Below are 13,606 nucleotides of genomic sequence, written 5' to 3' on the forward strand. Positions count from 1 at the left end.
TTCTCGATTTAAACAAAGCTTTGATTAATACTATCCTAGCGTGCTACACGTAGTTGTTTTTGTATGTTTGTTTTGAACAGAAATACTGCGAGTTGCGCATCATACGGAAAGCGGAACTCACTAGTTGCCATATTGACCAGTATACATACTGAACAAATTTCGTTCCCTAAGTGCACGTTGACATATTTGACACTGGGTTATTATTGTTTACTACACACTTCTCGACATATACAATGATAGTTGATCCACTGCATATTTTCCCTTTGCACGATTAGGCTGGGTGAAGTGCTGAATCTAGCCCTGTCCTGTTGGTTTTCTCGTAGGCGTTGATTCTCCGTCAGCAAGGATCCTTTTGCTCGTCGTTAAGTATCGCCATGGGCGACTTCTGCGTGGTATGTCAACATCCGCTGGCAGCAGCAGCTTGTTGTGCGAGATACGCTGTGTCTACATCGTATCAGAAAAGGCCCTGTCCGCTCTGCATCAAAGGTGGCGGCGTCGGTGGCCAGCAGAGTCAGTCAGGACCCCGAAGCATGATCTCGCAAAATATGTGGCAACAACTCGAGCTCACGGCGCCACAGCCGCATCAGATCAACCGGTCAAGGGTAAACGAGTGTAAATTTAAGGACAAAGTTGCATAACAGATAGTTTTCGAATGGGGAATGCTCTAGACCTCGTGTCACATTAAGCCAGCGCAAACTGTTATCTGAATCAGATTGCGCGATTAGCCAAGGTAAAGGACGAAAAGAAACCGGAAAGTAGTACGGCGGAAAATACGACGCATTTTGCAAGAAGAATACATCAACTCGTCAGAAGTATCAAGCTAAGCCTCCGACCTCGGTCGATTAGGTCGCACGAACGTCGTCCACAACAAAGGACAGCAGTGCAAACTTAAGAGAAGAAGTCGAGGAGGAAGGCAAGTCGTGACAGCATCTTCAATTATTGATGGTAAATCGCGCAGAGAATGACAGGTGAGACTGCTAGCTCATGTGGGCTTGACGAGGCGAGAAGTAGCAACTCGGCCTTTACGAACCTTCTTTCTATTCAGACTGTTATAGAGAGAAATCAGTCTGAATACACGAGCCAATAGCGCTGGCAGACTGTTTGTGTTGTGAGTCGAACTAAACTCTTAGGCAATTGTATGTACCGTTGCACTACGTATGACAATTTTGTATTACTAGATTTTCCTCGGAGTTACTTCTATTATTATCTCTCCCTGTTATTGTCTAATACAAATTCGTACAAGTTACGACAATAGAGCGTGAGAAATTGTGGGGAAAGATAAAAATCTGTTTTGGCGCCGTATGACATGGCCACGCTGTTCTAAAGCGATGATGCATGATGGTTAGCTAGTTCCTGGAAGCAAGGCCTTCAAGGTGAAAATGACCTGAATAAGAAAGGCTCTCAAATATTAAAAAGTAGTCATGTGACGTGCCGATTGGATTGTATATAGGTAGTACTTGAATACGTTGTTCATAGGCGTTGTACATTTATTAGCAGTGGCGAAATTTTTTTCGGCTTCTGTTGATTTAAGCAACCGAGGCTATTGTGAACTTGGTCTTTTTTTCGTTTCATTTTCCTTGGTATAATTGTAGGCTATTAAAGTAATACGCCGTCTAATTATCGTTTATGTCTTCATTTGAACCAGCGACTATTAACTTCCATTTTCTGTACAGTCAACAAACTGCTTCCTCACGGTACCGGCTTTTCAATGCTAGCAGTATACAATATTTACTATCATATAAGGCGTACAGACACACGAAACATTTTGCCCATTAACTGTGTGTCCCTTAATTTGTACGCGCGCGCGCGCGGTGCTCACTATTTGAATTCGAATATTATATATAAATATAGTTTAACGTGCAGTAACGGTAAGATATATGTATGATTTCATAATGCTATTATTACTAATAAGTATATATTATAAAAGGTTGGTCGTTGAAAGTGCAACATATTTGCCGGTTACATAGCCGGGGCCGCATAACATAACATCGACAACCCTTGATAGTACTTCGTTCTACTGTAATGTACTAATGAAGGCGTACATTTCCATCTACTATTGTCTGTAAGGGACAAATTGACTGAAAATAATCGTAGGAGTGTTTCTAACTAGACACCAGAGTCACTCCGAAGGAACAAAATTCTAACAAGATTATAATTCTAAGAGCACTTTAATATACGCCAGAAAATTACCGGTACATAAGGTATGTATTGTGAGGGTTTACAAATGCAAAGTAACATGTCATTCTAAGGCGCGCAAATAGTGGCAAGAAAATCGGCCCATTACCGTTAACAACATCTTGGCTCTCCGTCTTACAGTTTCCCTGTGTATTATACATACTCTATGAGAATGCCACCTAGCTATCAGTAGTAACCTCCTACGAGCAGTAAAATAATGGATTGATATCGAGCTTATTGAAAATATTGGTTAAGCAATCGCTAGGATTCTAGCCTCGAGACAAAGAACAGACACAGACCGAATGCTAGTCTTATAATTATTATTTTTTATTATATTTTAGTGTAGAGATGGTGTAAGATTGGAAAATTCATAGTTGCGGCTGTATTGAAGATAATTGCGACGTTGATGGTATGAAACACTATACTATAATAGCAAGCAAATAGTGCTATTAGCGATGATATACATAATTTTGCGTCGTGAGAAGTTAAATTGTAAAAAATATTTTAGAACAATACAACATTCTCTTAGTTACACGTATTTGTTCTTGATGTAAATTGATCAAATGTAAGGAAGAAGACATATCAATACTGTAACGAAAGCTGTAAGTAACTTCTATATATACTCGTAGTTTATTATAGCTTTTCTAAAGTGGACTAGGAACTATTCTATGAAATACAATAGAAACAGTAATAAGGAAAAAGTAGTAGTAATAATAATTTATTATAGCTACGTAACTTATCTTACATTTTTTTTTATTATAACTTTTGCTACTACAATTCCTGCCTTTTGTTAGTAGTGAAACAGAACGAACATACGAATTTGACTGTGATGTACGTATATCACACACACACATATATATTTGTCTATGTTTATCATTAATATATTCATCATGTGATATGGAAAGCAACTCTGAAATTACAGTCATAATCGTTCCAAAAGCAGTACAAATCTGCTAAATGAAGTAAGTTTGGCTTCAGAGCAGACTGAATGAATATACGATGTAACGAATAATGCCGAATTATTTGTCCTATAATTTTATATTTATAAGAACAATAATTTTTTCTAATAATAATAATAATAATAGTTATAATGTGTTAAGTAAGTTTTAGTAAGTTGTAAATAGTGAAAGCTAGTATACTAACTTGGTGTCTTTAAAACCAACTACAAATAATAAAACATTAAACTTAGTAATATACTAAGAATTTACTATTACCGATAAATTCATAAATTACATTGCGCCTGGCATGCGAGAATTTTGCTGGCTTCCTAATCATTGTATTATTACTCGGAATAAATTAGAAAGAGCGAAGTTTGGCGGCATAATTTGAACGCAGGATCAAAGCATCGGAGACTGGCTGGGCTTACTTTTCTAATAGCTTACATCATGGTGATTTAGACTTTCTCATACGTTCTCTCATAAAAAAGAAGCTACAAAGTATTGAAACGGATACTTTAGCAAAAGATAACCAATTTTAGCCAGATACTGTTTTCTCATACGTACATTTGTTCAGGAGAGCGGGACGTGCCAAATTATAATGCATTAACGAAAATCTTATTGAACAATGATCAATTAACAATGTTTACTGTAATCGAAAAAAGAAAAAGGTCGTAAAAATAATATAAGAATACTTATGTAATATAAGAATAATCATATGGAATAACATCGAAAGTAATAATAGTAGTGAGAAGAATACTCATCTGGAAGGGTCGTTGTGCAATAGCAATCTAACATACTTTACCTATTATAGCGGCGTAGTGAGCGGAATTAGTTAGTTGAGCCAAAATTAATTCGAAATAATACGTATTCAAATTTGAACGAATAATACGCAAAGGTAAAAGGCAATCAAAATTAATGCAGGACATTAAAGTTTCTATTGCGTACAAAGTATGCAATTTTTTTTATCAAAATTCTCTGTTTCGCCAATAATACATCATAATGTTTTGCTCTTACTATAGTAATAGTGATATAGGATCGTCCAAGTCGGAAGGAAGATATAAATAATCCACATAGAGCAAACTGAAAAAGGAGGTTTTATTCATATGGGGTACATTGTGTTTAGCCACGTTCACAACAGAGCTACCGAAAGATATTTCAGAAAAGCACTTAATTTATGTAGAGTTTTTGAATATTAATACAGATCTTTATGCAAGGAGCACTTTGTTGATTATAGTCGACGAGATCTATAAAATGAGATGAGCGATCCGTGTTCTTCTGCATGACCAAAGCAGAGGCTCATATCATGATTAAATACGTGAGCAACTCAAAAGTGAGGACTATAGATGTAGAACCGATTTCAACCTTTATCGATGGCCCTCGGCCGTCAGTAATATCTCCGAATTTCTAAATAACCTTCTGAAGGGGCAACTGGAGAAAAAGCAGGGTGGAGGCAATCGAAGAAAAGCACGTAGAACAAACAGCAAGGACGTATGGCATATGAGCGCGATCCAATCTAGAAATCCTAGACAATCTTTTGGTTAGAAGAAAATTCTACATTAAATTTTTTTATTTTTATTCTTTATTTATTATTTTGAAAGTTTTTATTTTTATTCGCCGTGAGAGGTTTCTTGGAGAAGAGCTGCCGTTGAAACCGCAGTCAGAACGACATTATAAGCAACTTTTTCAAACTATCTACAAAAAATCCAAAAGACATCGGTACCAATATCTGGCCGTTGTATAATCAAGCATAAACCTGTCCCTAGACTACTCAGAGCGAGCATCCTCAAGAGACTGAACATCAAAGGACGAACCTGCCACAGTCCTGGACTGCATGGATTCCATAACCTGGAAACGTTACGGGATTTAGCCAACGACTAATAATTACCTACAGTAAATGATAGTCAATGTTATGCACAAGGATATCATAGGATGAAACAGCCTTATTGGCAACGGGAGAGCACAGCCTTTTGTGCTAGAGGTCGCTTCTTTGCTATGTCTAAAAGCAACTAAACGAAGTTCATATTTATTAAGCCGCCCACCATTTTAATTAAATAAACTTGCACAGTAATCAAGCCAGGCACATGGTCAAAAATGTGCTGATGTCAACTTCTAAACCGATTGCAAAATTAGCCTCCGAAGCAATGATGGAAACCGCTGGAAAGGGCGTGCAGTACGTTAAGTTAAATTAATAGTGACAACAAAGTAAAAATCAGCCCCTAAAAAAGCCATTTTTATTTCGATGTTCAATTAGTATTTAGAAAGAGCCAGTGTAAAATGCAAAATCATGACTCGCCGGCAAAGCATTGACATGGTGCAATATTCAATATTTTGTTGCTGTTTTCGGTGCCATGATGATGCTAAGCAATCAAAACTCCCGTAGATTGAGCGAGTCTGTCCATCTGTAGCCATTTTCTTCGCTGGGTGCCAAATAGTAGTTGTTCGTCATCGGGTGCTACGGCGGAGCAAGGGCGGGAGGCGGAGATGTGCATGCAAATTCAAGAAGCACGTCGTTGAATGGGTCTAGAGTGATGCAATTTGCTCAAGAAAAGCGTTGTCGAAACTTTTCCCGTCTAGTAAAATTTACTTTATTTATGAATTGTAAGTTTGAGCGTTACTCAATAATGAGAAACATGACCGAAAGTGCATATACAAACAACAAGGAAATGCACGATGCTTGATTGTATTGATTAGTCTACCTAGTTCTGAGCGTACTCCAGAAATAATGTATATCAAAAAATGGAACGTTGCATTACGAAGTAAATACTTTACGAAAAGGAGGCTAAAACAAAACGAGTTCTAAACGAGGTGCTTAGCAATAAGGGCTAAGAGTAAGCACATAATCCTGCTTCGTTGGGTATTATGGCAATAGTGAATAAAGGAGAAAGTAATTAACTAATAGCCTCTTTTCGAGGAATAATACTGCACCAAATACGATCTAGGTGTCTAAAAAGGCCTTGCGCTTCTAAGTTACCAGGGTAAAACGAGCAATGTAACCGATCTGTTTGAAGTATTTTCACTCTCAGTGGCGCGCAGGTCAATCTCGCTAAGCCATCATTTTCCCGTGCATGCCACCAGGAAAACGATCGACACTCGTCGAGTAGTGGGCTTTAGCAGCACGAAGCGAAATAAACACTTCGTAACGACGTGCTTTTATAAACAGCGGCGTGACAAAGTAGAAGGGATCGGCGCTAACCGGCATTTTATATATATATACATATACATATATAATAGCGATAACAATTATTATAATAATAAAAATAGTAACAAGCAATTGTGGGCAGAGTAGAAAAGCAGTAAAATTATATGGGACAGCATCAGACAATTCCGGTTGAAATAGTATAAATGTCGTTAAATACTGTAGCGCTCGCAATGTGCTAGGACACTAATTTGCTTGTGGCCACTGACATAGAGGTACGGCCTTAAAAGGGCTCTAATAAAGATATGGAAACGTACACCATGAAATAGGTTAATAACAAGCTGAATATATATTCTTTTTAGAGGAGGAAAATATACATGGATAAGCTAATCTAATAAACATTTTATAATTGATGGAAACCACCGCAAGACAACCGAATTGGTCGGAACGAAAAAAAGCTATGTTTGGCGGTTGCCAGGAGCTGCAAAAATTTATTGATAATTAATTGTTGATTGACTCGCTGCAAGACCGCGGTTATAACCAATTAACATGGCCGTGGATGGCAAAACAGTGTTAAGGTGATTAAATAATGATAACATCGACAACGGGAAAAAAAATGTTAATAATAAATTTACGACTATGCCTGATTGAGAAAAACCATGACGCATATACAAACAAGAAACAATTCACAGTAAACAATGAACGCGGCACAATTTAAAATCAATTATTTCCTTGCGAGAATCATCATTTGCTGTATAGTAAACCATATGAAATATATCATTACCAGGCAACCATCATACAAATTTCGACCTGAGCGACTATATTGCCTGAGCTGTTGTAGGACAAAACTTTGGAAACAAAACGAGATTTTTGACAAAATCAATTATCACAAGAATATAAGATCGAATTGAGCCCTGGTAATTGATATCGTAGAGCTGCTTAGAACAGGTGAGACCGCGGTTCAAAGAAGTACAAGCTTTGTTGGGCGCAGATTTGAGGCTCTGTTATTCAAATATTTCATAGGTCTCTCATAAGCAACGCTTCAAAGACTGTCCTCTTTTACCACTTGTTATTTAAATTTCAATCGTGACAACTTGTTTCAATGTAACTAAGTAACAGTATGTCCCTTTTGAAACATCCTCCATGTAGGCAGTTTGGATCCGTCTTTGTCAAGTTAATTTAGCCAGCTAGGGAATTCTCGAGAACTCGATAAAAGTGTAATATAAATAAAACAAGTTAGATAACTTGCTTTATTTACACAGGTTGCGTCGTAGGCGAAACGAGTTACGACGATAATGTACAATATATAATTGATTAATGTTGTTTATGCATTCTTCAAAGTTGTTTCCGGCCTGTGGTACAGTCACGTTCGATATGTTTGTCGTCATCGAAGCGGGGCGCTCTATAACAATGTTTTAAGGATTTTTATGCTTGACATCAGTATTTTCTAAGATTTTGGTAACAACAAGTTATAATAATTTCATTCAAAATAGGGCCGGTCACACTCAACGGCGCACTATCAAACCAGAACACTGTCGGATTTTCCGTTCGTCTTGGCTGATCCGCTGCTCTCGTAAGTACCTCCAAGGTTAGAAAGAATCTTAAAATAATTATATTCTCTTTGACTTTCAAGCCCATCTTATTTTAAACATTTTCAGCGCCACTTGTCCAATACACTCTAGCAAACCTTTCCATCTTAAAAGGTCTCTTTAAGGTCAACATTCAACGCATTGTGACCTCTTATACACTGGCAGTGCTGTGGCTGCCGTTCCATGAATTACACATAGTAGGCGAAGTAATTCCTAGAAAAGTACAGCATGTCAAATTGTTCAAAGGATACAAAGGCTATGCTGCACATATTTTAGTTAAAAAAAAAAAAACTGGGGATGCTAAATTCAGCTTTAGTAATGCTTCACAGGGGTTCCTCAGCGTTCGAAACGAACATGTTAGAACACAAGAAGAGTATCGCCTCTCTCATAGAATCCCATGCCTGGCTTACCTTTCTTCTTAATCTTCTATCGTCTCTGGAGATGACGAAAACCCTCGTACCGCATTTTCTGTCTCGCCCCCTAAATTGTCATCTCTCAGGGGCAGATAACTGAAGGCATATCTTTCGAGATGTAAGATTAATCATTGTGTAAACCTGAAGAAGCAGCCACTATCGCAAGTGAACAGTCAGCTTGTTGAAGTTCGCTTATACAGTAATTCTCATTCAGGGTTACTGGAGAAATTTTGGTAACTAATAGAATTTCGAAGTTGTACTAGGCCTAATTAGGCACTGGTTAAAAAACTGTCGAAAACTTTCGATGACGATAGTGATGGCTTCGTCTTCAGTGCTCCGTGGAATCAGTTCCTCATTGAATCTACGATACTGTCTAACCGTTTTTGTGACTGTCAATCTACAGGTAGCCAACGGCCGCACTAGTTTCGTAAGTCAGTCCTTTTCCTCGACGGTTTTATATTCGAATAAGCATCAGATACTTGCTTATAACCGCGGTTCAGGGAAAGATTTCGTTGTACTTGATGATCCGAGCCGGACATCGGAAGTTGCCGCCTTCGATATTGATGTTGCCAATGGAAAGTTGTTTGTCGTGACTGTAAAAAAAGAATCTAACATCTCATCGACACAGATCGCTATAGCTACGATAGGGGGTAAACCCACGGTTCTATTTAAGGAGCACAGTTTTGATCACGTCGTAGACATAGCTTTTGACTGGATTACAAAAAATATGTATTTAGTTGTCGCGAATGGTAGCAAAATTGTTGTTTGTCGCACCGATCGGCCGTATTGTACAGACATCTTCAATGGACGAGACGGCGCCCACTCCATCCGTTTGGATACAGTGCGTGGGGACCTATACTGGGGCGAACGTCATGGTCGTGTCTATAAAGGTCGGATGGACGGAAAACTGAGCCAGATTTTTTTATTTGGAGATCCAAGCAAGACTGCTGAAATTGGCATTGATCTAGCTACTGAACGCTTTTATTGGCAAGGATCGCAAAGTAATATAGTTGAGTTCATTTACTTGAACAATGTAACTCAAAGTGAAATTGTAATCCCAGCAATACGAACTCCGTCCGCATTGGCTATCTCCCAAGATATGCTTTATTGGTCGGAGGTCTCAGAAAATAAAAGTACTCTTAGTATTTGCACCTCGCAAAGATGTACCAAGCAAACTGTTTTAGGCCAAACTGAAACAGCAAACTATTTCAAGTTGAAGCTGTCTAGCATGTCAATGCAACCGACTCGGCCTAATCCCTGCCGCAAGCGACCCTGTTCACATATTTGCGCCATATCCGGACCAGCCGACAATGACTTCAGCTGCCTTTGCCCGCGACATTTTTCATTGATCTCTAAAACACTTTGCGAAGTGACTGTGTCATCATTTTTCGTCGTTGTTGAAGAAGAGCTCTTTAAAGCTCCGGTTGATGCGGCACTAAATAATGATTTGAGCGTTCAAGATGAGGTGATGCGCGTTCCTCGTATGACAGAAATCGTTGTTGATGATGCCGAGTCTGTTTTATATGGTGTTACTTACGGCCAAGTTCCTAAACTTATTAAAATCAACATTAACAATGGACTCGTTACGGAGTTCTGGGCAGGAGCTTCCGAACACATCAAATCACTCGTGTTTGACCCATTGCATCGTCTACTGTATTGGCTTGACTCTCAACATAAGACCGTTGTTTTGTTCAACGTTGACCGTAAAGAGATGACACGCATACAATTACATTCAAGTCGAAGTGAAACTATAGCTGAGGATCTTGCCGTCGACTTTCGCAGAGGGTGAGCATTGTAGTGTGTAAAAGTGTTAATAATTTGCGTGTTCCATAAAGTTATGTGTCTATTATACTAACTGGGGAGACTGTCAGCTGGCAAAGTTGACGTCCGCGGTAAATTCAAACTAGTGCTTGGATTGTGTCGTAACTGTATTTTATAAGGTTTCCTAAAATTGACTTCAGACGGAATTTTTTTTCGTTGTATCTAAGATAGATAAATGTGCATATTTGTAAGAATATGCACATTTATCTATCTTAGATGATAACAAGGATGATAAACAAATGCTAATTTAAGCTAAACAAACAACACTGTTTGCTAAGAAGGAGGTTTCACTTACCATTATTAAGAGACGTTGAAAAAAAGTTGCGATGGAAGTTAACTTCGACTGGGCTGGTGTAGCATAGGTTGGGCCGGAAAGAGCCATCATCTGTATCAATGCTTAACGGTGACATCCGAGGAAAACTTGACATCCTGAAAATAGCCAAATAATAATCAAACAGTATTTTGAATTTACAGGATCTTCTATATACTATTCGAACTAAACGGTGTTCATCAAGATCGAGTCATACAACAATATGGTTTGGACGGTAGGCTTGAATCTGAGTTACCCAAGATGTCTTATAAGCCGGAACGTATTGCTATAGACCAATCAACCGGCAGTCTAGTGATGTCGGCAGCAGTCAGTAGTGAAGATTCAGTGCATAGAAACATTTTCGTATTTGATGTTCAGACCGGCGCGTCATCAGTATTAGCAGAAAATACGCTTTTCGTGACGAAATTACACGCTTGGTTCTCCCGAACCTTCTGGATAACGCCTTACCAGCGGGGCTTTTTTGGTATCGCTGAACCGAAAGGAAATATTTCACATGTAAGTACTATGGATTAAAAAACGTTATTTAATTTTTTTTTTATTCAAGCTTAAGTATATTCATAAGAAAAATATTGGGAATATATATTCTGATCTATGGCATACCAGTTTACACCGAATGGGTATCTGCCTTGCCTTCTGCAAAACCAAGAGAAGTAAATTAGTTATAGGAGCAAATGAGTTAGTTTTCATTAAGGTAGCTAACTCAAAAAAAGGTTTATATATAAGAAACGGTTTTAGATGACGTTAGAAAGTGATTCTGGACATCTAGCTGCATGTATCACTGACTATTAGCCTACCCGTTTTGTCTTCTAGAAATTTTCAAATTAAATACATAATTTAGCCGCTTTGGGTCAACCTAGTCTGTGACCTAGGGCCAGGGTGTGCTTTGTTATACAGTTACACCGTACCTTTAAACTGCTTGCGTGTCTTTCAGCATTTAATCGTGCGACGCAAAAATGAATGAACTCATTTTTAATTGAAGTGCAGCTTGTTTCGCGTATCCGTTCCATAATACTGTTTTCACAAGATTGAACTTCGCAGAAATTAGTAGAAAATGTGTTTTCGTTGCTAATTTTCCGGTATTTTTTTCTGGGGTTAATAGATTGTTCGCGAGTACTGGCGCTCGCCTACTGCCGCGATCGCGATTTCTGGGTTGCACGTAAACCCGATCGAAAGAGCGATGTGCAGTGTGGAAAATGGGGGTTGTTCAAACACCTGCGTTAACTCAATTGCCAAAGGCCGCGCTTGTATTTGCCCCGACGGTATGATGCTTGAAGGTACGTTTTGCTTATCAACCGAATAACTAACACAGCTATATTTTATGTCATATTACACACTCATCTTGTGATCTTATCGGCCCTGACGACGAGTTCGTAACTGCGACGACTAACATTGCATGAAGTCCGAAGTTGAAAAGGTACCTTAGCGCTCTGTACGGCATCTAGCAGCTGTATGGAAGTTCGATAGATGATTGTTACTTTAATACCACTAGAAATATGCGATTTTTGAAAAAAAACTCAGATGCTTACAAATGCGCTTTTGCATTATAAAAGATAATTTCTTAGGGCAAAGATTCACGTTTAACTAGATCAGATTGATTTACCATAAAACATTTGTATTCGCTCAGAACAAAGACTTGACCGGCAACTAAGATATACGCAGTTCAAGATTTATGCACTTAGAACAACTTTCTATTAAGTTCGTTAAGTGTGGCTGCAGTAGCTTGTCGTTAGTTCTCTCTATACTAGCACCGTTGATGAACTAAATTTTCTTGCTAATACGGAGAACCTATCAATCAATTATTTCAGACGGCACTCTGTGCGTGACACACAACAAAACCCTCGAATGTACGCACGATGAGTTTGCGTGTACGAATGATTTTCAATGTATTCGATGGCAGTACAAATGTAACGGTGTCAACGACTGTGACGACGGTTCGGACGAAAAGCCAAGTATATGCGATGAAGTAGGCAAATGTTCACCAGACACGCACAGATGTGCAAAATCACTTGAATGTATACCCGTCCGGCTGTTCTGTGACGGCGTAGCTCATTGCCAAGACGAATCCGATGAAGTTAATTGTACTACTGTGTTACTGGGGACAAATGAGTTCCGACTCTCAGGAGTCTTCACAGTCAAATGGAACTCTGAGAGACTGATAGCCGTCGGGATATTGGCGGCAGCTGTCGCCTTCGCTATGATCATTAGCTACGCCAAATGCCAGCAACGAAAATACCGTTCGGTTGATACTCGTCACATTGAGCTAAAACAACTACCTGTGACGCTGTCTAAAATGCAGCCTATTCATGGTTAGCGGAAATCTACACTACCGATTCCATTTGGCACTAATCATAAGTTGGGAAGAATTTCCTGTATGTAACTTTAATTGGATAAGCACTTGTGAGTGGAAGACGATTATATGATTGTGTCCTTTGAGACATCCTGAAGCTTAATTCGTTCCAGGTTGCTTTTGTTTCTTGTAGACAAGTTAAATTGGGGGCGGTCTGAACAAATGTGCATCCTCTAATGCGCGACACATAGCTTACAAGATAATCCGGTAGAAAAAAAAGACATTACGCATTTAAATGGTAGACAGCAGAAAATAAACGGCACGAAGTAGTGCTGAACGACACAACGAGAACGCGCCGGTAACTATATTCAAACGTCTGATTTCTGCAACACCGCGTGTATTTTTGGGTAACTTATCGTTTTCAATGTCGTGACTCGAATCTACGATGTTTATTACTGTCAAATAAATATATACATTAAAATGTGTATGTGTGTGTGTTTCTTTGTTTGTTTCTGAGTTGTTAAACAGAGGTCAGCTAACGAGAAGATAACGCTTCGACGGGAAGAGGACGCGTTAAGTCCTTTTAGAAATTAGTAACATAATAGTACTAAGATGTATTAGTTGTTGAGTAGTGGTCCACAAATGAGCACACAGACTTCTTCTCCAAGTTTTTCCCTACCTTTGGTGGGGATGAGGTATACTTTAATCATGGTAAATCCTCTCCGCATAGATTGACTTCGCTATGGAATTACTTACTGCATGATGAGTTCTAGTGTAAAAACTAATTACAAAAACATACCTAGTGAATCGAAAGGTGTCTCGTGACTCAGCTTAATCATTTTATTGACGGACATTACACTAACCGGTGCCGATTATCAAGTCAGGCACTCTTTGTTAGCACGACTAGGATGACATT

General features: G+C 38.7%; 2 protein-coding genes and 1 long non-coding RNA gene across 4 annotated transcripts in view; 2 read left to right on the plus strand and 1 right to left on the minus strand.

Annotated features, from left to right (window-relative positions):
• The window catches only part of unk (RING finger protein unk), a 32,567-nt gene extending 29,121 nt beyond the window's left edge, over positions 1-3,446 (plus strand). The window contains exon 11 of the mRNA XM_086993203.1: positions 324-3,446. Coding sequence (XP_086849329.1) covers positions 324-638 — 315 coding nt within the window. The 3' untranslated portion in view covers positions 639-3,446. The remainder of the gene's footprint in view (positions 1-323) is intronic.
• On the plus strand, positions 838-13,175 carry LOC111252409 (vitellogenin receptor-like). Of its 2 annotated transcripts, none has more exons than XM_022810247.2 (4): positions 838-968; positions 10,547-10,898; positions 11,503-11,677; positions 12,209-13,175. In XM_022810247.2, exons 1-4 carry the CDS (start codon positions 943-945, stop codon positions 12,712-12,714), a joined length of 1,059 nt encoding a protein of 352 aa, XP_022665982.1. In that variant the 5' UTR covers positions 838-942; the 3' UTR covers positions 12,715-13,175. The 2 variants fall into 2 exon arrangements, with proteins under 2 accessions (XP_022665982.1, XP_022665980.2); XM_022810245.2 differs by lacking the exon at positions 838-968 and adding an exon at positions 8,556-10,036.
• LOC147754826 (uncharacterized) lies at positions 8,723-12,216 on the minus strand. Its single transcript, XR_015330406.1, has 4 exons — positions 12,004-12,216; positions 10,639-11,848; positions 10,368-10,501; positions 8,723-8,844 (listed from the first exon to the last, which is right to left on the minus strand). It is a non-coding gene; the product is annotated as an uncharacterized LOC147754826 (long non-coding RNA).
• Positions 13,176-13,606: the final 431 nt, after the last annotated feature.

The sequence above is a fragment of the Varroa destructor genome, unplaced genomic scaffold (genome assembly GCF_002443255.2).
Source record: "Varroa destructor unplaced genomic scaffold, Vdes_3.0 BEIS01000006.1, whole genome shotgun sequence".
Lineage (NCBI taxonomy): Eukaryota > Metazoa > Arthropoda > Arachnida > Mesostigmata > Varroidae > Varroa > Varroa destructor.

Coding starts and splice junctions, on each gene's coding strand:
- LOC111252409 (XM_022810245.2), top strand. CDS start 8,556: ATGACGATAGTGATGGCTTCGTCTTCAGTGCTCCGTGGAATCAGTTCC. Junction 10,037..10,546: donor GCCGTCGACTTTCGCAGAGG/GTGAGCATTGTA, acceptor TTGAATTTACAG/GATCTTCTATATACTATTCG. Junction 11,678..12,208: donor CGACGGTATGATGCTTGAAG/GTACGTTTTGCT, acceptor CAATTATTTCAG/ACGGCACTCTGTGCGTGACA.